A 22,394-nucleotide genomic window follows, 5' to 3' on the forward strand; every position below is an offset into this window, starting at 1 on the left:
CGCCCTGGCTCAGGCTCTATGCTGACAACTCAGAGCCTGAAGCCTGCTTCAGATTCTGTGTGCCCCTCCCCCTCCACCCCTCCCCTGCTGACATTCTGTCCCTCTCTCTTAAAAACAAATAAACGCTGGGGCACCTGGATGGGTTAGTTGGTTGAGCGTTTGACTTTGGCTTAGGTCACGGTCTCATGGTGTGTGGGTTCGAGCCCCGCATCGGGCTCTGTGCTGACACCTCAGAGCCTGGAGCCTGCTTCGGATTCTGTGTTTCCCTCTCTCTCTACCCCTCCCCTGCTCATGCTCTGTCTCTCAAAAATAAATAAATGTAAAAAATTTTTTAAATAAATAAATAAACATTAAAAGAAAATTTTTAAAAAGCAAGATGTAAATTTAAAACCTCTAGTTGTTGCATACTAAAGGCTCTTTGTTAGAGGCTTAGTCATTCTCATTTAAAAAATAAATCAAGATAAGCACATGTTAGCTTTAATGACACATTTTCATTAAATTGTAATTTTGAAAGCTCCTCATTGAAATACCAAATAAACTGAAAGAAAGCTGAAAAGTAAATAACATTCTCATTGAAAGTTTCAATCTTATTTAATGTCACTTTCCAGTACAGCCTTATGGAATCCCATACAATGCTATGCATCTCATCCTTTGGAAAACATTAATTTATCAGATTGCCCAGCCTCATTATTTCCTTTGTGAATTGCACCATTTACCTATGCCACTTATCTGGGAACTTAATCATAACATTTCTTACATAGTATTTAATTAGTTTGTATCATTTTACTGGGCAAATACGAGAGAAATTCTTAGGTTAACAAGTCGGAGTCACACACAAGTCATGGTTTAGCCAAATCAGAAATACAAGTTGACCCTTGACCAACATGGGGGTTGGAAGGGCTGACTCTCTGAGCAGTAGAAAACCCATGTATAACTTTCGACTCCCCAAAAACTTAATTACTAATAGTCTACTGTTGACCTTACAAGTAACACAAATAGTCAACACATGTATGTAATATGTATCATATACTGTATTCTTATCATAAAGTAAGGTAAAGAAGAGAAGATGTTATTAAGAAAATCATAAGAAAGGGCTCTGAATGACTCAGTCAGTTAAGGGTCCAACTTTGGCTCAGGTCATGATCTCACAGTTCATGGGTTTGAACCCTGCCTCAGGCTCTGTGCTGACAGCTCAGAGACTGGAGCTGCTTCAGATCCTGTGTCTCCCTCTCTCTCTGCCCCTCCCCTGCTCAAGCTCTGTCTTTCTCTTTCTCAAAAATAAATAACTCTTTTAAAAAGTCAGTAGGAAAAGAAAATAATTTATTGCCCTGCACTGTAACAAAAATTCCTGTATAAATGGACCTACACATTTCAAACCTGTGTTGATCTGGGGTCATCTCTAATGTCACATACAATGACTCAGCCAATGCTGTGTATAAGAAAATGATGAGGAAAACTTGAATTGGGCATAGTAAACTATTTTTAAGCAAATCGGTAAAGAATTATATATGGAATATATATGGGAATGTCTATCTATATCCTTTCTCCTTTCCTGTTGATGATATTTTCTATGTATAACTATACACAGTTACATATGCATGTATAGCTAGGAACACAATCTCCTTTATAATAAGATGATCTTTAGCAAAGTTATTTGCTGTATTGCTGTTTAAGCTTTCTGTTTTAAAAGATAATTGAGTAAAGTTTAGTTTTAGATTAATGTGGATTAAAGTTTAAAAATTGAGAGGTTCATTTGCATTTCATAAGACTTCCATTTCATATTATAGAATAAAACTCAACAAACAGATTTTAAGTTCCCAACCACTCTGGCTGAGGTTTTGGTCTTTACTAAATATTTAAATTTGAGAGTAGCTTAATAGAATGCACTACACTCATTTGCTATTTGACTTTTTTCACTTCACTATAGATCAAAGTTTAGACTTTTCTAAAAACATGTATTATGAAACTTACAAGTAAAATTCAGGAACAATTATAAATGTCTTCACATTTCATTAGTTCACACTTTAACCATGCGTTCATCTTTATTAAACTTTTATCCCCACAGAACTGAGTCCAAATTTGAAGTGCGAATGAAAACACTTCATTACCTTCAAAATAATATTTCTTTGATTTCATACAAAAAAGGCATATATTCTAGTTTTGATTAGATATTTAAGCTCTACCGGATTGTCCTCAAAATAACAGCGTATTATGCATTCATACATAAAAGTCTGGACCTCTTAGTACACGCAATATAAAGATTTTGAGTTAGTATATGCTATTAATTTGATTCATCTAAACCTTAAGACATAATTAATTTGCTTTAAATGACATGTCCTTATAAAATTATTATGCATTTCTGAAGGCTGATTAAAAAAAACTTAAATACAGAATAGTCAGGTTTTGTCTGATACAAGTTTAAAGTTTTCTCATTCTTAATGAAGCCTATCAGCAAGAAAGGTTATGACCTGATATTAATACTAAGAGGAACAAACAGTTTTAATTGTCTTTGTATCCTAATCCTCCAGCAGCTGATAAATATTTTAACTGCATCTTCCAAATACAGCATTATGCCATGTTCAAAGATATTTTAACTAGTTATCAAAAACAGACATTAATTACATAAGCTCTCCATTCAGAGTGGGTTCGTGGATAGAAAAACTGCCTAGTTTAGTAGAAGAGGATGGACATTAGAATGAACACACCTGATTTATAATCATTGTCCCCGTTTTGAGAAAGTAGTTTCACTTTTCTCAACTAATATTTGTAGATCTGAAGAATGGTAATGATGTCTCCCATGCAGACATCAGTAAAAGTATATGGAACTAACCATAAGAGTTTGCTTCATGGTAGCTATGATTATCCAATCATAGCTATTTTAAATAAAACAATTTAAAATAAATTTTAAATAAAATTATTTATTTTAAATAATATTAAATAAAGCATTCAATTCAATAAAACAATAAACATTCAATAAAAACATTCAATAAAACAAGCAATTTTAAATAAAACATTCTTTTTCCTTAAACATTGAATTCAGGTAAGTAGAATTTGTCTTCTTTGTTTTTACTGCTATTTCCTATTCTCACTCCTTCATTCCACGTTTTTACTTGAGACCTGGTGGTAGGTACTAGAATCGCGGCTCTGAATAACACCAGCAATCTCTGTCCTCATGCAGGTACATTCAACTGTGAGCACATTTTAAAAATGTCCCTATAGTAATAAAAGGACTGTTGAGCAAATGAAGCCGAGTGGCGGACTAGTTTGAAGGGAAATAAGACCACTTTAGGGGAGGTGGTGGGAGAAGTCTTCTCTAAGTGGTGAGGTCTGAGCAGAGTCAAGAAAGATAGAAAGAAGGCAGAGGGTAACTTGAGAGAACACCCAGGCACAGGGAGAGCGAGCAGAGACGGCCGGGGCAGGAAGAGAGCCATGATGTTATTTACCAATCAGAGTGGAATAGGGGGCCATGTCTAGTAAAGGCTACATCCATAGTAAGAGGAGTAGGGAGCCATTAGCGTAGTGAATTTAAATAGATTTTTCCAGGTGGCTATTGAAGGTACTAGGGAGAGAAATTGGTGAACAGTAAGTAGCCAATTAAGTAGTGAAGATATTTGTAATATGTTTTGAAGCTAGAGCCCATAGGGCTGAGAAAAAGAGGAGAATCCAGAAAGGCTACTACTCTCTGGCTTGTGCAGCTGGAGGACAATGATACCACACACTGAACCAAGAAAGTGGGGAAAGAGGCAGGTATAAGGATACCGGTCAAGAGTTCTCTTATAAGCGTGTTAAATTCGAGTCGCTGATAGCCAGTCAAGTTAGTATACAAAGGGGGCAAATGGATATTTTAAACTATCACTATTGGGCTTTTAGTTATTTTAAAATCATTTTCTCTGTTTTTCACATGACAGATTTTGTTCATGGTACACACAGTCAAAGTTGTTGAAGTGATCTTTGATTGTAATTTTCTCAAGTAATTTTATTGTGGAAAGCTCATCTGAACTATATTTACCTTAAAGGAATTCCCTAAGTTTGAGAGGTTTCTGTCTGAACCATCCTGAATCTTTCTCAGGTCTGGAAATGCATCATATCTTAGTGGGAATATGACACATGACAGTGTCACTCATCAAGCCCCACCCAAAGGATTTGCAGTTGTCTGCATTTTCTTGGCTTATTGAGGGTGTGGAGTTGTACCAGATGCTCTAAAACAGGTTTCAGCAAACTGGGGCCCGTAGACCAAGTCTAGCATCCCATCTATTTTTGTAAGTAATGTTTTACTGGAACACAGCCCTACCTACCGTTTAGGTGTTATGTATGGCTGCATTCACACTACAATGACAAGTTGCATAGTTGCTATAAAGACTTATGACACACAAAGCCTAAAATATTTACTATGAGGCCCTTTAAGACAAAAAATAGCTGACCTTTGCTCTAAAGACTTTCTGTTTATGCCTCCTGATCTTATGATTTGAAGAAAAGTGGATCAGAAATGAAATAGGATCTATATCCATTTATGACCTGTAGCAATTGGGAGAGTAGATCTGACAGTCAACATTTCCTTTTAGTCATTTTCTTTTCTTTTCTTTCCTCTAAAGCTGAGAATCAGAGTTCAATCAAAACAACGGAAATACCAGGTAAGTGAAGTTTCTTCTCCCTGAGACCATTTATGAGAAAGATCCCCAAAATGAGATTAAAGAAGATCAGCCAGTGTGGGGGCAGGGGAAATAGTGAAAGGGAAAACATCACATGACAACTGACATGTTTAGGAGAACTTGTATTAAAAAGGAAAGAAATAAAATGCAGATCAGAACAAAGATGTGCCTGAATGTTCCGTGGCCAGAGTGAGTGGAACCAGTCTTGGTAAATGCACGAAGCCTGTGGAAGAGTCCTGTGCCCAGAACCCGCTGTTCCTGGTCTGTTTCTGTGGTTGGCATGCCCTCCCCCAGAAGTATAGCACGTCTGTGTCTGTCTTCTCTTTCTTCCCAACACAGCCTGATCCTGGCAGCCAGAGAGTTGGTGTTATAAACCACAGCTAACAGCCTAAAATATTATCAGTCCAAGAAGTGCTCATGTTTTGTTATCCTAAGTTTTAAGCTGAATACATTTAGGATGATGGCGCAGCAGAAATGGAAAAAGATTGTTGGGAAGGGGCAGATGGTACCATTGAACCCTTCTGGTGTTTTGAAATGGTAATTATTCGGGAGACTTTTATCTTCCTACATCCTTCCTCATACTTTTATAAATGCTAAATCTCTTAGGCTCTCAATCTTGGTCACCTTTGGTGTATATAAAAATATGTGAAATAAACTTAGAAGATCATGTAACTTTTTTAAAAAGTCAGAAAAATAAAGCCGTGGAAATTATGAGCAACTCCATTTTCACAGCAAAAGAACTAAATAATTATCATAGTCTACCTTCTGTATTGTGTCTTCAAGGAACTCAAACCTGAAAGGATTATGCTGTTAACATTTAATTATTTATCTTCTACACAATATATTTCATGATTTAAGAAGTTATGTTTATATTAATTCTCTTTATTTTGCCATGTCACTATATTTTTTTAATATTTATTTCCATTTGCATAGTCTAAAATGCACTAAAAAAACAGTAGGAAAAACAAAGCAAAACAAAACATAAAAATGGTGCATCAATTGGCTGATAATTTGTACTGTTCTGGAAAAGTCCTTCCCTTCTGTTTCAGGGACTAGTTAATCAGGAGAAGTTACAGATGGAAAGAATTGAAAAGCTGCCAAAATCATTAGTTCCTTTTAAGGAGAAATTGAAGCATCCTTTTAGAGATGAATTTACAAAATGCCAGCTTTAACTATAGTTGATTTTTAACTGTAATAGGAAGCCCATTTACACTAGTTATATTTTGAGTTACAGAAACCAGTTCTAAAACAAATAATACACACATCATTGATTTGAACAATGGACTAAAAAGAAATGAAACTGATTTCATAAACTATAAGAAAAGCCAGTCTTTAACTTCAAAGATACATGTTATGGGCAGAAACTAAGTCCAGACTCACTCAAAAAAAAAGTCTAGTAACAAGGTATTAATTACATATCTGTTGACAACAGTAATCATTTGTGTGTTCAGTCACTTGTTATCAAGGTTGTTCAAATACTAAATTATGAAACAGTTTGATCAAGAATATAATGAATGATAGGCATCTTACTTGAAATAGTATTTCTTTTTTAGGTAGAAGTTGAGGTAGAATACTAGTCCACAGAATTATTAGTGCTGTTTCCTTTTTATAAATATGAGATAATATGGATCATATATAGTTCTCACATTGGGCATTTGCTTACAAATTATACATCCAGCTTTCATTTTCTTAGAAAAAAATATTTTTAACGCTGACTTCAAAAACTATTATTAAGGGTATATCAGTTGATGATTATTTTACAAAAAGACTTTCTTGGGAATTCAAAATGAGTAAGACAATGTACATAAAGCATCAATTCTAAGAAATTGTACATAGATATGATGTCTAACATTATATAATAAAGAAAAATAGTCATAGTTATAGGGAAATGATTGATCAAGTTCTGAAGACATGTCCATTCATTCCATTTAAAAGAGGAAAGGTAGTATGAGGTGGATTGTTGTGTTCAACAATGCTAAGCATGAAGAATTCATGCTTTATGTCTAAAGTATATAGAAAGGTCAAATGTCAACTGCCCACTGTAATATATATGGTAAGACCACAAATTTAGTATAATACTCTACTAAATACACAGAACCGTATATTCAACCAGCCACCACTAACCAGAGCATTTAATAAATAGTCCTTCTGTTCTATTACATGTAACACTAGCTAAGAGTTGTGAGTAATACATGGAGCTTGCCTTTAAGGGTTACCAAGAAAGACTAGTCAGCATGGTAAATAACTGTAATAACTCTAATAGCCATATAGGTCCACAATGATATGTCATAGACAAACTTCAAACTTCTTAACCATATGTTAAGATTGAGGAGGGAGAAAAATTTTTCCCCGTTAGCTGTGGTTGTGTTCTATATCAGATTTAGGAAAGCAGTTTAAGAAAAATGAGAAAAAGGTTCACAAAAGAAATGACCGCCTAGCTTCCAGATTATTCTGCCTACTCATTTTTCTAGCTCTGAGTTCAGAGCTAATGAGGAGATGCAAAGAAAAAGTGATGCAGAGCTATCTATTTCCTAGAGATAGATACAGGAATTATGTGGCCATCACAACAATTTTAATCAGTGATGGAATTCACTTTTCTTTAGCCTTATCATTTTTCCACAGACAAGCAGAACTGATAATGTGTCCTTGAAAATGAAACTCTTGATTTCTTTGATAAGAAAAATGGACCAACATACCTTGGGGCATGGGGAAAGAAATAAACCTGTTGCCCTCAATTTTCTGGAAAATACAACTATACTACTCAGGGTTCTCCAGAGAAACCATATATATCTATGTATAAAGATTTATTATATGGAATTGGCTCATGCATTTTGAAAGCTGAGAGGTCCCAAGATCTGCAGTCAGCAAACTGAAAGCATAGAGACCCAAGAGAGAGGACTGTGTAGTTTCAGTCCAAGGCCTGAGAAACAAGAGAGCCAATGGTTAAATTCCAGATGGAAAGCCAGCCGTCTCAAGACCCAAAAAGAGCCAATATTTTAGCTTTGAGTCCAAATGCAGGAAAAGACCAATGTCCCAGCTCAAAGCAGTGAGGCAGGAAGAATTTGTTCTTTACTCTTTCCTTTTTTTTAAAAAAATACTTTTATTTATTTTTTGTGAGAGAGAGTACAAATAGAGGAAAGGAAAACAGAGGAGGACAGAGGATTCAAAGTAGGCTCTCAGTTGACAGCTGAGAGCAGCAAGCCCTGCATGGGGCTCAAACTCCTGAGCCACAAGATGATGATCTGAGCTGGAGTAGGACGCTCAACCGACTGAGCCACCCAGGTAGCCCACTCCTTATTTCTCACTGAGAGTGAACTTATTTATTCTATTCAAGTCTTCAACTAATTGGATGAGAGCCAATCCATACTGGAGAGCAATCTGCTTTATTTAGTCTACTAATTCACATGTTAATATCTTCAAAAATACACTCACAGACACTTCCAGACTAGTGTTTGTCCAAATATCGGGAAACTCCATGGCCAAGTCAGCTTGGCACATAAAAGTCATCACTGCAACAACATTCCCATAATAGACAGCACAATTTGGAAAGATCTCATTGTACTCATCTTCTTTGCTTTCTTTAACTGTGTTTCACGACCTCAATTGCATGGTAGGCATTAATTTTGATGGAAAATTAGAAGTCAGAACAGACTTTGCAAGTCCCACCAAACCTGACCACTGGCCCTTGGCAACGAGGATGTCCCATCCTGGCATATTCAATGTGCTCAGCACCCTATGTAATGGCTTGAGAATTGGTTACTGACCTCTAGAAATTCATATACTGTAAGCATTGACCATTCTATACAGAAGGTCACTTATCTGAGTATTACAACTCTGAAAGACAGAATCCTGACACTATTGTTCAGAACAGAATCCACTTGAGCTAGAGAAATATCTATAGCAAACCTAGAAGTTTATTGTTGTTCTTTTTGACTTGGAAATTTTATAATGTTTAAAAGATTGGTTGAGAATAAAAGAACTCACTAATGGGGCATGTCAATATTTATGTGGTAGGGTCTGCCATAAACTTTCACTTAGGAAATTGTATATATCTGGGAATAGCTAAGTGGTTTCTACTCTAGTTCAGAAATCTGCTGAGTCTCCAAGAAGGGCCTGTGCCTCTCTGGTCTATACAGTAGGTCAATCAGAACTCAGTCTCAACTGATTAGCTACCCAGCGTTCACTTTAAAAACCAATGCATTTCAATGTTATTGCTAATGGTGTGTGCCTTATAAACTCTACAACATGATTTATTTAATATATTAGGAATAATTCTCTCTCCTTGTATGTATCTGCATGATCTGGTTTGGCCTATTGAAGGAAGGAAGTGTTTAGTTTGTCTTGATGAGAAGAAATTTGTCTTGCTCGGAGTCTAAATTGAAATAGACTCTATTTTATGTAACAAAAATAGGAGACATGAACTTGTAACTCATTCCTGCGGAAATGCAGTCGCAGGCAGCATAGTCGTATTTGACAGCACAGACTCTGCATTCAAATCCTGACTCTGCCACCTACTCGCTCTGTGATCTTGGGCAAATCACTTAATCTCTCTGGGCTTCAGCTTCCACTTTGTAAAATTCAAATATTCACAACACAATAATTGAATGAGCTAATATTTGTAAAACACTTAGAATAATTCCTGACATATAGTATCCCAAAAGAATTTGAAAATAAAAATCCCATTTAATATTTTAATGTCTATATTTTGAAATGTTTACCCTCACTTTCTCAGAAAGCATAACACTGACATAGTTACATATTGTAGGGTTTCTCAGTGTTAAGTCATATTATCCAAATTGTGAATTTAAAGTAATACGATGTATCTGTGCTGGGGGAAGGGTAAGAGCATTCTAAACCTTTCAGAGTACTGAGAAAAAATGTCACTGACCTCATCGATAATGGTGCCATTAACAAGTAAGATGAACTAACCTCCCTTAAAATCTCTTGGTCATATGGTATAATGAGAAGGGAAAAAAAAGTTTTGAGTCCTACTTGGCTTATTATGTCTTAGTTCTACTTACTGTCAAGTGTGTTACCTTGTGTCTTAGAGCTTCAGAATCTCTCATGTAGAAAGCACAAGATTAAAAATGTTTCAGAATAAGGTTAATTAGCACAGTGCCTCATTCATTCTTTGTATGCTATATACAATTTTCTGGAAATTAATAACCCTTCCTATTCAAATCACAAAAAAATTCAACCTTTCTTCAACATGCAATTCTACAAAGTTACCTGAGGTAAATAAATCTCCATTCACAGTTATTATTGGGTTAGAAGATTCTGTTACCTCAGGTTAGTCACACTGATGGCCCAAAGCAAAATGAAAGAAATTTGAGATACACCTTTTTATTGCATTGCTTTAAGAGTACACCAAGGTCGGGGCACTTGGGTGGCTCAGTCGGTTGAGCATCTTCAGACTTCGGCTGAGGTTATGATCTCATGGTTCATAAGTTCAAGCCCTGCATTGGGCTCACTGTTGTCAGTGCAGAGCCCATCTTGGATCCTCTGTTTCCCTCTCTCTCTGCCCTACCCTTGCTCATGCTTTCTTTCTCTCAAAAAACAAGCAAGCAAGCAAGCAAACAAACAAACAAACAGGGGTGCTTGGGTGGCTCAGTTGGTTAAGCGTCTGACCTCAGCTCAGGTCATAATCTCACAGTCTGTAAGTTCAAGTCCCGCATCAGGCTCTGTACTGACAGCTCAGAGCCTGGAGCCTGCTTTGGATTCTGTCTCTTCCTCTCTCTCTGCCCCTCCCCTACTCACACTCTGTCTCTGTCTCTCTCTTTCTCAAAAAATAAATAAATAAATAATTAATTAAAAAATTAAAAACAAACAAACATTAAAAAAAAAAGAGTACACTAAGGTTAGAAAGGTAAGATGTGATGAGAGCAGAAAACTTCCCCTTTGATATTTTACTCTTTAAGTAGACAGATCATGCCATTAAAGGCAAAAATTCATTCTAGCTATGACAAAATCTGGATTGAAAGGAACTTTGACAAGAATCCAAAATCTTAAAGCTAGAAGAGATTTCAGGGATCATATTGGCATATTCCCTCCCAAAACAGAATGGTTCCAGCCACACTCACAGCGTTTATTGTCTGCACTGCTGATATGACAATTACTTATAGAATAACTACTTTTTCTCTGATAATGAAAGCCTAGAGTAGACTGTGCTTCCTTTTCCTGAGTACCAGGATTCTCGGGGTGAATTCTTATAGGAGCACCAGAAACTGTTGTTTGTTAACTCTTAAAAGGAGCCTGTTTGTTTCATCCTTTTGCATTGCTTCTGATTTCTTATTTCTATTGTATTCATCTTGTGGTGTATATTATTGCTTAAGCTCCTCAGATCCTATTTGTTAAGAGTTAGCTCAGAAGTAAAACTCAGTAAGCACTAACAGAACCTCTCTGATTTTGATCCCTTATATATTGTTTTTTCTTATTCTTTATTTCTTGTTTCACATCCATCAACTTTCGGCTGTGCTTGTCACCTCCTCTATTAAAATGTAATTCTTAATGCAATAACTCCCTTTTGGACTCCATAGTATTTCCTTCACTATCTCCTGTTAGACCCAAAGAACAAATGAAAATATTAATAAAAAATTTTTAAATATGTATAAGTCCAAATATTAAGATACAAAAGGTAGTTGATTAATTCATTTCATCTTTAACAGTAGTCCTTTCTGCCCCCCAAAAAATGTGTTTATCCAGAAAACAAAGACTTATGGACTGTACTTCCAGACATTGTTCTAACATTTGAGAAACACCAGTGAGCAAAATAATATCCTTACCTTTACAGGACTTAGAAGGTGGTAAGTGTTGGGACGCCTGGGTGTCTCAGTCAGTTGACTGTCTGACTTCAGCTCAGGTCACGATCTCACAGTTTGTGAGTTGGAGCCCCACATTGGGATCTGTGCTGACAGCTCAGAGCCTGCAGCCTGCTTCAGATTTTGTGTCTCCTTCTCTCTCTGCCCCTCCCTTACTTGTGCTCTGTCTCTCTCTGTCTCTCAAAAATAAATTAATGTAAAAATTTTCTTTTTAAAAAAGAAGGTGTTAAGTGTTGTAAGAAAGAGAAAAGGCACAGCAGTGTAGGAAGGAGGGATCGCAAGTACGGGAGAGGTGAAGAAAGGCAGGGACCAGTTTGCAGGACTGAAAAAAGTGGTCAAGGGAACATTTCCTGAAAAGATTTGAGTAAATGCAAGGAAGTAAGAAAACCAGTATGTAGAGGAAGAGGATCCAGGCAGCACTAGAACCTGAGGAGAGGCCCAGTGTGGTTAAGAACCTGTGCTGAGTGTGGGGGCAGGGGATTTGCCAGGAAGATTGCCTAGGATTTGGAGGATTATTGCAAGGACTCTGGTTTTTTCCATAAGAGGAATGGGGAAACATTGGGAGTTTTGAGCAAAGTAGTGACATGATCTGACTCATATTTTATAAATATAAATCTGAGAGCTAAGAAAAGACTGTCAGATGAAGCAAAAATACTTTGGCAGTTTTCCAGGAGAGAGATGATGTTAGCTTGGACCAGCATAGTCACAGAGTAGGTGGCATGAAGTCTCCAAATTCTGCATCTATTTTGGAGGTGAATCCAATCGATATATTCCTAGTGATCCTGGATGTGGGATAGGTTGTAAAAGATGAGGCAAAAATAGCCGTGAGACCTTGGCCTCAGCCACTGGAAGGAATGATTGCCAGATGGGAAGGCTAAAGATAAAGCAGAAGTTCAAGTTTGGACATGTGGAATTTCAGATGTTTATTATTTTCTGCGTGAACATGTGGCTTTATGAATCTGGAGTTTAAGAATGAGGTCTGGAAATATAAATTAGCTGATCATTGGCACTGTTATTATATTTAAGCCTTGAAATTGAATGAGATCATCAAAGAAATTAGCATAGTTAGAGATGAAGACTAAGGACTAAGCATTGGGACCCTCCAAGCTTGTGAGTCAGAGAAAGAAGGAACCAGCCAAAGAGACCAAGAAGACCAGCTCATAAGTGTGCTCTACCAGAAGTCACATGAAGCAAAGGTGGTAAGGAGGAATGATTCATTGTGTCAAGTGCTGAAAAGTTATTTTTTAAAATGAGACATGAATCCACCACATTGCAATGAAGCAAGTGTCCCAATTATTTATAAATAATGGGAAACAATCCTTCAATTCAATTGAGTTTAACCCCTTGGGTACTTCTTTAAGTGTAAAAAAGAGTGTTTAGAAAGAAGTGATAGAAGTGTTTAGAAAGTTTTAAAATGTTTTGAAAGTTTAGAAAGTGTTTAGAAACGGGAGCCTGGGTGGCTCAGTCGGTTAAGCATCTGACTCTTGGTTTCAGGTTAGGTCATGATCTTAAAGCTTCATGGGTTCAAGCTCCACATCCGGCTCTGTGCTGGTGGTGCAGAGCCTGCTTGGGATTCTCTCTTTCTCTCTCTCTCTCTCCCTCTCTCTACCCCTCTCCCACTTGCCCTGTCTCTGTCTCTCTCAAAATAAATACTTTCTAAAACTTTTTTAAAAAAGAGTTTACAAAGTATAGAAAGTGTTTAGAAAGCGTTCAGAAAGAAGTAAAAAAGAAGTGTTTAGAAAGAAGTGTAAAAAAGAAAGTGTTTAGAAAGAAGTGTAGGCAATATACAAGAAATAAAAATACAATATATAGCTGTATTTCCTTTCTCATATAGAATGGTTTATCCTCTACTGCCATTCATGCTTTTCTCCCATTAATATCTACGTATCATATATATCCTCCTCTGAAAATGCCGTCAGGGACTCCTCCTGTCCCAATCTCTCCTCAGAGGAGTTTATGACTCCCAGGAACAGGCCGGCTAAGATCAGCCATTGCCTGGGAGCAGCCTGGGAGAGGCATGGCATCAACAAGAACACGGCGATGAATTTCAGAAAGGAGGTGGGGAACCCTGGCCAATTATACTTCCTGTAGTTAGAGTTTTCTGAAGCTCATTCTCACAGCCACTGTGGGTCCCCTGAGATCTCAATAAGGTATTCTGTCTTTAAAACCCTCAATGATTTATCAGGTAGTTGCTTTACAGCAAGGGCCAAATATATGCTGCTGTCAGATGCCGGTGGGGGCAATTTGATTACACATTATTACAACAGACTTGGTTCTGAGGGTCTCTACCCCAAACAGCCTGCTTCAAGTATTGGCCTGAAGCTTGTGAACTGGATTTAAATTATGACAGAACATATCTGCAATTAAATAATCATACAGTCACTAAAAGTCAGGGTTCAACAGTGAATCTATGTCATCTAAGATCATTATATACTCCAGTTACTCCAGTTCCTGGCTAGAGAAAAGAAGTATCTAAAAACGTAGAGGTAGCAAAGGTGTTAAGGAGGAATGATAGAGGTAGCCATAAAGCCTATTGCATATATTTTTACATTAAGAATTTTTGGGAAAATTAGAAAAGTTGACTTCGGTTGAAAGGTACAACCCTTTAGAGGCCTAATCACAATATTTAAAAAATATTATTATAAAATAACATAACAATACAGCATAATCTTATATTATGATACAATAATAGTATATATAATATAAATATATTAGTATCAAGTATTCTTCTAAGCAATTCAAATTTAATTTTACTCATTTAACTTTTATGACACTACGATATAGAACTATTATAATCACCATTTGTACATGTGGAAACTCAAGCACAAAGAGGCTAAGTGACCTGAGGCACCTGTGTGGTCGGTCAGTTGAGTGTCTAATTCTTGATTTCAGTTCAGGTCATGATCCTGGGGTCATGGGATCAAGCCCCCACCTCAGGCTTCATGCTGAAAGCATGGACCCTACTTGAGATTCTCTCCCTCTTTCTTTCTGCCCCTCCCCAGCTTGCATTCTTGCTCTCTCTCTAAAAATAAATAAATAAAAACTTTACAAAGAAAAAAAGAGGTTCAGTGACTTGCCCAGCATTCCTCAGGAAACCAGTTCTATAGCCAGATTTGAACCCATGTACTCTGGCTTCAGATCCATGCTTTTAAATACTCCACTATACTTCTCCTGTACCTCCTCTGCCCACACTGCATTAATAGTAATGCAGGATAATAGAGTCTCAGCAAAATCCTCAGAGATTATCAGCTCTGAACACACCATGGATCCTTCTATCTTAGTCACAGAAAGAATTCCATTAGGCCCACAGTTTTTGAATTAAGCCAAGAATAATAATCTCATCAATATGAACATTCTAATAGACAGGCTTTCTCAAACTGTGAGTTAATTACTGTAAGCAGGGCATGACCAATCATTGGAAAAATTAAATAAAAGACAAGAGAAAACAAAATACCAGAAGGCATTGCACCATTATTAGAGGTAAAGTGTGCATGCGTGCGTGTGTGTGTGTAGATGTACTGAAATTAGAAATGATTTATTAACTGGAGTTTGCAGTTAAAAGAAAAACAAAAATTTTAAGTCTTTGTCCAAATAGCTAATAAATTCTTCTCTCAAGAAGAGTTAATTGTATCGCCACCCTGTGGATCATTAGCACTACTGGTTGGCACTGGACTATCAACATGTTTTAAGTAGGAAAGTTTGTAGTTTTACCTAAACCACACAGGTTATATTCAGAATTGTAGTCATTCAGCTTGTCTGTGCGAAGGTAGTAAGATAGGGGCGCCTGGGTGTCCTTATCTGTTGAGCGTCTGACTCTTGATTTTGGCTCAGGTCATGATCTCATGGTTCATGAGATCGAGACCCATGTTGGACTCTGTGCTGGCAGTGCAAAACCTGCTTGGGATTCTCTCTCTCTCCCTCTGCTTCTCCCCGCTTGTGCTCTCACTCTCTCTCTCCCAAAATAAATTAAACATTTTTTTTAAAAAAAGAGAGAAGGTAGTAAGATAGGATACGGAGTCTTGAAAATTAACCCTTGGGATATCACAGGTGGATTAATGCCATTGGTAACTTAATCAGCCATCTTGTTCTCTACCAACACAATCTAAAGAGCAACATTCTCACTAAAACATTTAACACTGGAAAAAACAACTAAAAGCTAGTTCCCAGTCTTTTCATTTAATATTTCTTTTTCTGCCTGTTTTAGTGCACTAGCCTGACATTTTTCTTTGTTCTTATGGGCATATATCTAGCTCCCTCCCACAGATCCCTTGCATGGCAAGAACGATACAGACTCTAAACATCATTCTTCCCCCACAGATGTCAAAAATGCATGAGCATGCAGCGCACGCTGGGCTGTGGGTGGCAAAGAGGGAAAGATCCAAAGCAGTCATAGGCGATATCAATTTCTTTGATGCAATTATACACGGCCTCAGTACTCGTAAGGGGGCCATAATTATAAGCGATGCCTCTTGGTGCAGCCAAGCAGTCAGCTATATTTCACTGCACACTCACTATAGTTAGAGCTCTAGGTAGAGGATAGTGGGGGTTATGGCCTTCACACGGCGGCAACTTAAAATTTAGCGGTGAGACAAGCCGAACAGGTGTGATAAAAAGAAATCCCTTTAAACGATAGTCTTTGAAAAATAATTCTTTTTCAAAATCATTCTAAACACAAACTGTGTTTTATCCCAGATTCTCAAGAATAGATGCTTCAAGCTTACAAAGCACTTATTTATATTCCCTGGCAACTTATTGAGATCAGTGGATTTTGAATAATGCAACTTTATTTATAGTTTTTGTGTCAGTCCTTCTGATTGAAGATTGCAGATGTTGAGTTGAGCAAACAAATTAATGAGAATAATAATAACTTAAAATTAACATTATCTTTGTAAGAAAAGAGCACAGGCAGTGGTGGAAATGCAATCAAGTAGCAGTTATTCTAGAGAAGGCACATAAATGTAAACAACTACTGAGCTTTAAAGGTGAAAATGAAGGAATTTTCCTTGATATTTTCCCCAGTCAATACTTCCAACAAAAGCCTCAGATGCAATCTTTTCTTCAACCACCAAGAAACACAATAAAATCTGAAGTCCTATGCATTTATGTCTATTTTAAGTACAGTGGGAAAAACAAACAAACAAACAACATCCCCCAAAGTTGTAATGCCTGAAATGTGAATGCTGTTCTTGAATAGATTTGCCTCCTACGAGAATTTCATGCACAGGTGATAAAGGCTGCAGCTTAGGATAAGAGACTTGTTCAAGCTTTCTTGGCCAGTTCTTAAAGATGTGCTGCTGACGCCTAGGTTTTGTGATTCCAGATTTAATCATCTCTACAGGAAGAATTGATGAACTTATGATTAAGTGTACAATTGTATGTATCCTATTATTCAACAATAAACAGTTTTCACAGGTCTTCAGAAATGCAAACTGTTTAAATCTACAAAGAAATTCAGGAAGAATTAATACCCTTGTCTGACTGGGTGTGTGATTTCCCTACAGTGAACGCTCTACATCCAGGGATATCACCTTCTCATGCCAGTACGTCACCTTCAATGCCAGTAACAGTTCCAGGGAACACCTCCCAGTTTCAAGGTATGACTTCTGTGTACACGAGGGGAAACATGCTTACTTGATCCCTTCTGACCGAGAAAGCCCTACAATCTTTTTTTAAAAGCTTTATTGAGGTCTAATCAAAATACAAATAAAAACTGGAGGGACACAAGGAAACTTTGAAAGTGATAATGTGTTAACTTTGAATGTGATTTATCTATTACCTTGATTGCAGTGATAGTTTCACAGTTACATATATTTGTCCAAACTCATGAAGTTGTATACATGAACTCCCTACCGAACTTGGTGTACAAAACAGAGACCTTTCAGAATGAGATGAGTTTTTTTTTTTTCCACCTGAAGTATCATACTTATAGATCACAGAGGCCTGCTTAAATGGGAGGAAAGGAATGGGGGAAGGATGGGAAAGATTGGCATACATTAACCAAAGGTGATTTATTTTTTTCTTTCTTAAAATAATAGGTACTGAGGATGCAAAAAATGCAAGCTCTTCTTCAGCCAAGCCCTCTTATTCCAGTGAGTAATGAACATATCTTCACTCATGGCGATAAATACACAGAACGTTTGAATGTGACGAATAAAGGAGAGGAATCAATTATAGACAACCTTTTATCAACTTCACTGAACCTGCAATCCCATCATAATCCTATCTAACTGCTGTTTGAGAATTTCCTACTATTGAGTCAGGGGTGGGGGGGTTCTTTTGTTGGTTTTCCATTTTTTTAATGTATTTATTTTTGAAAGAGTGAGACATCATGAGCAGGGGAAGAGCAGAGAGCAAGGGGGACACAGAATCCAAAGCAACCACCAGGCTCTGAGCTGTCAGCACAAAGCCTGACATGGGGCTCGAACCCACGAACCGTTAGATCACGACCTGAGCCAAAGTCGGACATTCAACCCGCTGAGCCACCACCAAGGCGCCCCTTGAGTCTGGTTTTAATGAGCACACAGTGGGATTTTTTCCCCTTACTTTATGAATTCCCTTACACTGTGAATTGATGAGACTAGTCTCAGATAGGCCAAAAGTGCACAAGCGGAGAGGTCTATAAAAATGAATTGTTTACCTTCAGAGAACTCTACCTTAATGTTAAAAATGGGCTTTAAAGAAATGCCCCATTTTAGCAAAAACATAGATGTCATATAAAATATGTGTATTCTAGGACTGAATAGAAAAATTCCATTAATTTCTCTAGAGATTAAGAATAAGGTGAATGTATATAATGCTGGATGAGAAAAGATTATCTAATTTTAGGTAAAGCCATTCTATTCAGTAAGTCGGCATTCCATTTACTGGTGTGTAATTCATGGTGTCTTCATTTGGGGAGGCACTAATGATCTCGCTCAAGGTCTAATGTGAAACAAACATTTAACCATAAAATTGGAAGTGTATGCCATCCTACAAATGAATTGAATAAGTACTAAGAGTACATATGCAAGCAGCTAAGAATAGCTAATTAAATAAGAACTATAACCTCTACATCTCTGGTTGTACCCTTATGATAGCTGTCTTGGGAAATGGCTGTCAGAAAATAAGGCAGGTGCTAAAAACAAAGCAAAACAGCAAGACTCCCCTCTTAAAAACTCACCCTAATTAACTGTCCCAACACCTCTCCCTTAAATGGAGAGCCACAACCACATACATCTTTCTTGAACTATGTGTTCACTTTTAGAAATCGATTCTGATATCCACTTATGTCCACTTATGCTGTTTTATGCCATTTCTAGTTTTAAGATATTATTATGGAAAGATATTTGCAAGTATTTTAGGATGCCAACATTATGACTAGAGCAATTCCAGTATGGCAGATATAGATAGATAAAAGATAGATAGATAGATAGATAGATAGATAGATAGATAGATAGATTCCAGTAACCTTATTATGAAGGAGTAAAGAATAGACTGTGTGAATGTGAGTCAGACTACAGTCTAGAGGACATCTTCCCAGTCTTCCATTGCCTCACTTCTCCAGTCTCTAAGGTGAGGAACCAGCTCCCTTAGGTTTGGAATTTTATTTCAAAAGGCTGCAAGACTGACATCAAGTGGATGTGTCAGAAATGACAACCAGAGCAAAACCTTTGAATCAGATTTATCTTCTTTGCCTAAAATATAATATGTCTCGTAGAGTGATGTTGAAAGAAGGAAGGACGCCATGCATGCTTTTACTTGGTACACTACTTACTGTTAAATTCAGCAGCCACACTAATTGATAATGTCTTCAATACACTTTAGGTATTATTTTGCCAGTGGTTATTGCTTTGATTGTGGTGACACTTTCAGCATTTATTCTTGTGGGTTTGTATCGAATGTGCCGGAAGACCGACCCAGGTAGGTGACAGGGTTTTGTCTCATTTTGTTTCCTGAAAGGTGAATATATATTCAGTCTAAACTTGAATTTAAACCCTTGAGGGGAGAGGAGGATTACAGAAAGAACGAAAGTGCCATGTTGCTTGATCACAGAAATAGACGGGAAGGGGTAGAGAAACCCATTGAATGCTGATGGGTGTAAGGACTGAGCATTTACTAGTGGTATATGTAATCAGACATGAACAGATTCTTTTTAATGAAATAAACCCAGTTTTGTGAGTGTCAGGGGATTATGGTAGTAAAGAAGGCATAAATTTATCTGTAGTGAAGATTTTTTCCACTTCCATGTGACAAAAAATAAAGGTAATATTGCTAAGGATTTTTAAACAATTTTTTAACATTTATTAAGTTTTGAGAGACAGAACATGAGCAGGGGAGGGGCAGAGAGAAAGAGGGAGACACAGAATCCAAAGCAGGCTCCAGGCTCTGAGCTGTCAGCCAGAGCCCAACATGGGGCTTGAACCCACGAACCATGAGATCATGACCTGAGCTAAAGTCGAACACTTAACTGACTGAGCACCCCTGTATTGCTAAGGATTCAACTGATGGGCCCATAGTCTCCAGAGGAGCATTCTGTGACTTATTCACTTCTGGGGGACACAGCTTCCTTTCAATAAAGGTGTGTTCCATGACTATGTGTCCTGCTAATTGATTCATCTTCTCAAGATTGAACACGATGGCAACTTTTAGTAGGATTTTAGTGTGGCAATTCTTTATTACCCTCCTAATCTCTCCAATAGAGTTTAAGGACTTTCCTCTTTTCTTTAAAATGCTACTGCTATTCTTAACTGTAGAGAACAAACTGAGGGTTGCTGGAGGGGGAGGTGATTGGGTGAGTAGTGGAATGGAATAGGTGGGTGATGGGTACTAAGGAGGGCACCTGTTGTCATGAACACTGGATGTTGTATGTAAGTGATGAACCAGTAAATTCTACTCCTGAAATGAGATTAAATAAATATGTAAGCAAATAGCACTGTTCTCTTTTACACCCTTACCCTTTGTTTTTATTTTTCCTTTTTGCTGCTTCATCTTCTTCTCCTTCCTCTTAAAGATTTATGGTTTCCATAATTGCATCAGATTTTTATTCTTTTTAAAATAATTTGTTATTTTAAAATAGACTGAGATTTACAAAGAAGTCACGAAGGTAGTTCAAGAGTTCCCCTACACCACACCCGTTTCCTGTATTATTACTATCTAACAGTAGTATGCTATGTTTGCCACAATTAATCAACCACTATCAATACATTGTGATGAACTAAATCCTTACTTTATTCAGTCTTCTGAATCTTTCTTCAGTCTTTTTCCTGTCCCAGACACTTGAGCTCTCTCAAACCACTTTCAGTTCCCGTGGCTCAGCACCCTCCCCCCCACCCCCCCACCCCCCCACACCCCATTGTCTCAAACACAGACCTGTCTTTTCATTCCAGACCTGAGGCCTGGTTGCATAGTATAGAGCCTTCATCCATATACTCCCTCTCCCAGAATGCCTTGCTCACCACTTACCTTTTGTAACATACCTGATCTGCAATTTATCCATGAAAATCTAGCTCAAACAGCAATTGAGTGTATCTTTCTATAACACACTTTAAGGACACTAGAGTGTTCCTACTTCGACTTGCACAGAATTTTGTAATAATATTCATCCATTATCGTACAGTCACTTGTCTATGTGCCTACTTCCACTGCAGGTTGGGTCTTAGTTTGTTGGGTCTGTCATAACAAAAACACCACAGATAGTGTGGCTTAAGCAGCAAACATTTCTCCGCTCAGTACTGGAGGCTGAGAAGTCCAATCAAGGCATCCTCAGATTTGATGTCTCATGAGGGCACTCTCCCTGGTTTATAAACAGCCACCCTCTCGCCGCGTCTTCACATGGCAGAGAGGACAGGAGAGCTCTCTGGGATCTTTTATAAAGGATCTGGTTCATGAGGACTCCACCCTCCTGACCTAATGACCTTCTGAAGGCTCTACCTCCTAATACCATCCCACTGGGGATTAAGACGTAACAGATGAGTTTCAGGAGGACACAAACATTCAGTCCATAACATCAGGCAAGCCCCCAAGTCACAAAGCACGTGTTGTTCACATCACACTGTGTATGATACATAGCAGAGCCTTGCTTGTTGCTGTTGACTTAAAATTTTAATTTTCAGTAAAATAGGACCTTCCCTTACCTCACTTCAATTCTAAATATTTTACTAACAGAATACTACCGAAGTCTCATATACTCTAAAGTAAACAACGATTGTTTTTATAAGATACGCAAGCCACACTATTCTCTGTTCACCCCATGAACACTACTGGATGCGGTTCCTGAGCCCAATCCCTGACCATGCACCTCACGGAGAGTTCAGGGCACAAGTGTGACAGTACAAGGCAAAGTTACACAAAAAGCCAGTAGTGTTCATTTTAGCTCTTATTGGAAGATAAGAAAAAAAAAACAAATAAATGCCTTTCCCTTTGGGAGTTAGTGAATAAACTTCTTAATAATCTCTGAACTATGTTTCCTTAGTCAGTTTCCAGAAGGGAAATAGCAATTTTGTAAATCAGTTTAATTCCTCCACATATCTAAACCACCAATCCTATTTTATGTGGGAAATCGACCCTCCAAGTTGAAGCTTGTGGGTGTTGAGTAGGACAGGTTAAAAAAAAAAAATTAATGTGCTAAATCCATTTGTAAAAATACCCTGTACTGAAAGACTGCTTTGCATAAGATGATTTGCAACTAAGGTATTTGAAAAGTTGACATTTTCTATTAACGAAATGAATTGGACGAATTGGATCATTCAGGGGAAAAAATGTATAAAATACCTATAGCTATGGAGAGTTATTCTGAAGGCACATAATACTTTATAACCAAATTCGGTAATTGTACAATTAGCAAAATCTATCTGGTTATTGTTAACTTTCCTTTCTGAACAGATTTTTACAGCACTGTTATTAAATTAGTACCATTAAACACCCACAGTTCATCTCTCTTCAAGTATGT

General features: G+C 37.4%; 1 protein-coding gene across 4 annotated transcripts in view; it reads left to right on the top strand.

Annotated features, from left to right (window-relative positions):
• The window catches only part of EMCN (endomucin), a 100,086-nt gene that overhangs the window by 59,136 nt on the left and 18,556 nt on the right, over positions 1-22,394 (top strand). For 2 of the 4 annotated variants that reach the window (XM_039217954.1, XM_039217953.1), the window contains exons 5-8: positions 4,593-4,631; positions 16,969-17,061; positions 17,503-17,556; positions 19,271-19,366. In XM_039217954.1, coding sequence (XP_039073885.1) covers positions 4,593-4,631; positions 16,969-17,061; positions 17,503-17,556; positions 19,271-19,366 — 282 coding nt within the window. The remainder of the gene's footprint in view (positions 1-4,592; positions 4,632-16,968; positions 17,062-17,502; positions 17,557-19,270; positions 19,367-22,394) is intronic. The other 2 variants (XM_039217956.1, XM_039217955.1) reach the window with 2 other exon arrangements.

Source organism: Hyaena hyaena, unplaced genomic scaffold, assembly GCF_003009895.1.
Source record: "Hyaena hyaena isolate Hyena2069 unplaced genomic scaffold, ASM300989v1 scaffold_722, whole genome shotgun sequence".
In the NCBI taxonomy this organism is placed as follows: Eukaryota; Metazoa; Chordata; class Mammalia; order Carnivora; family Hyaenidae; genus Hyaena; species Hyaena hyaena.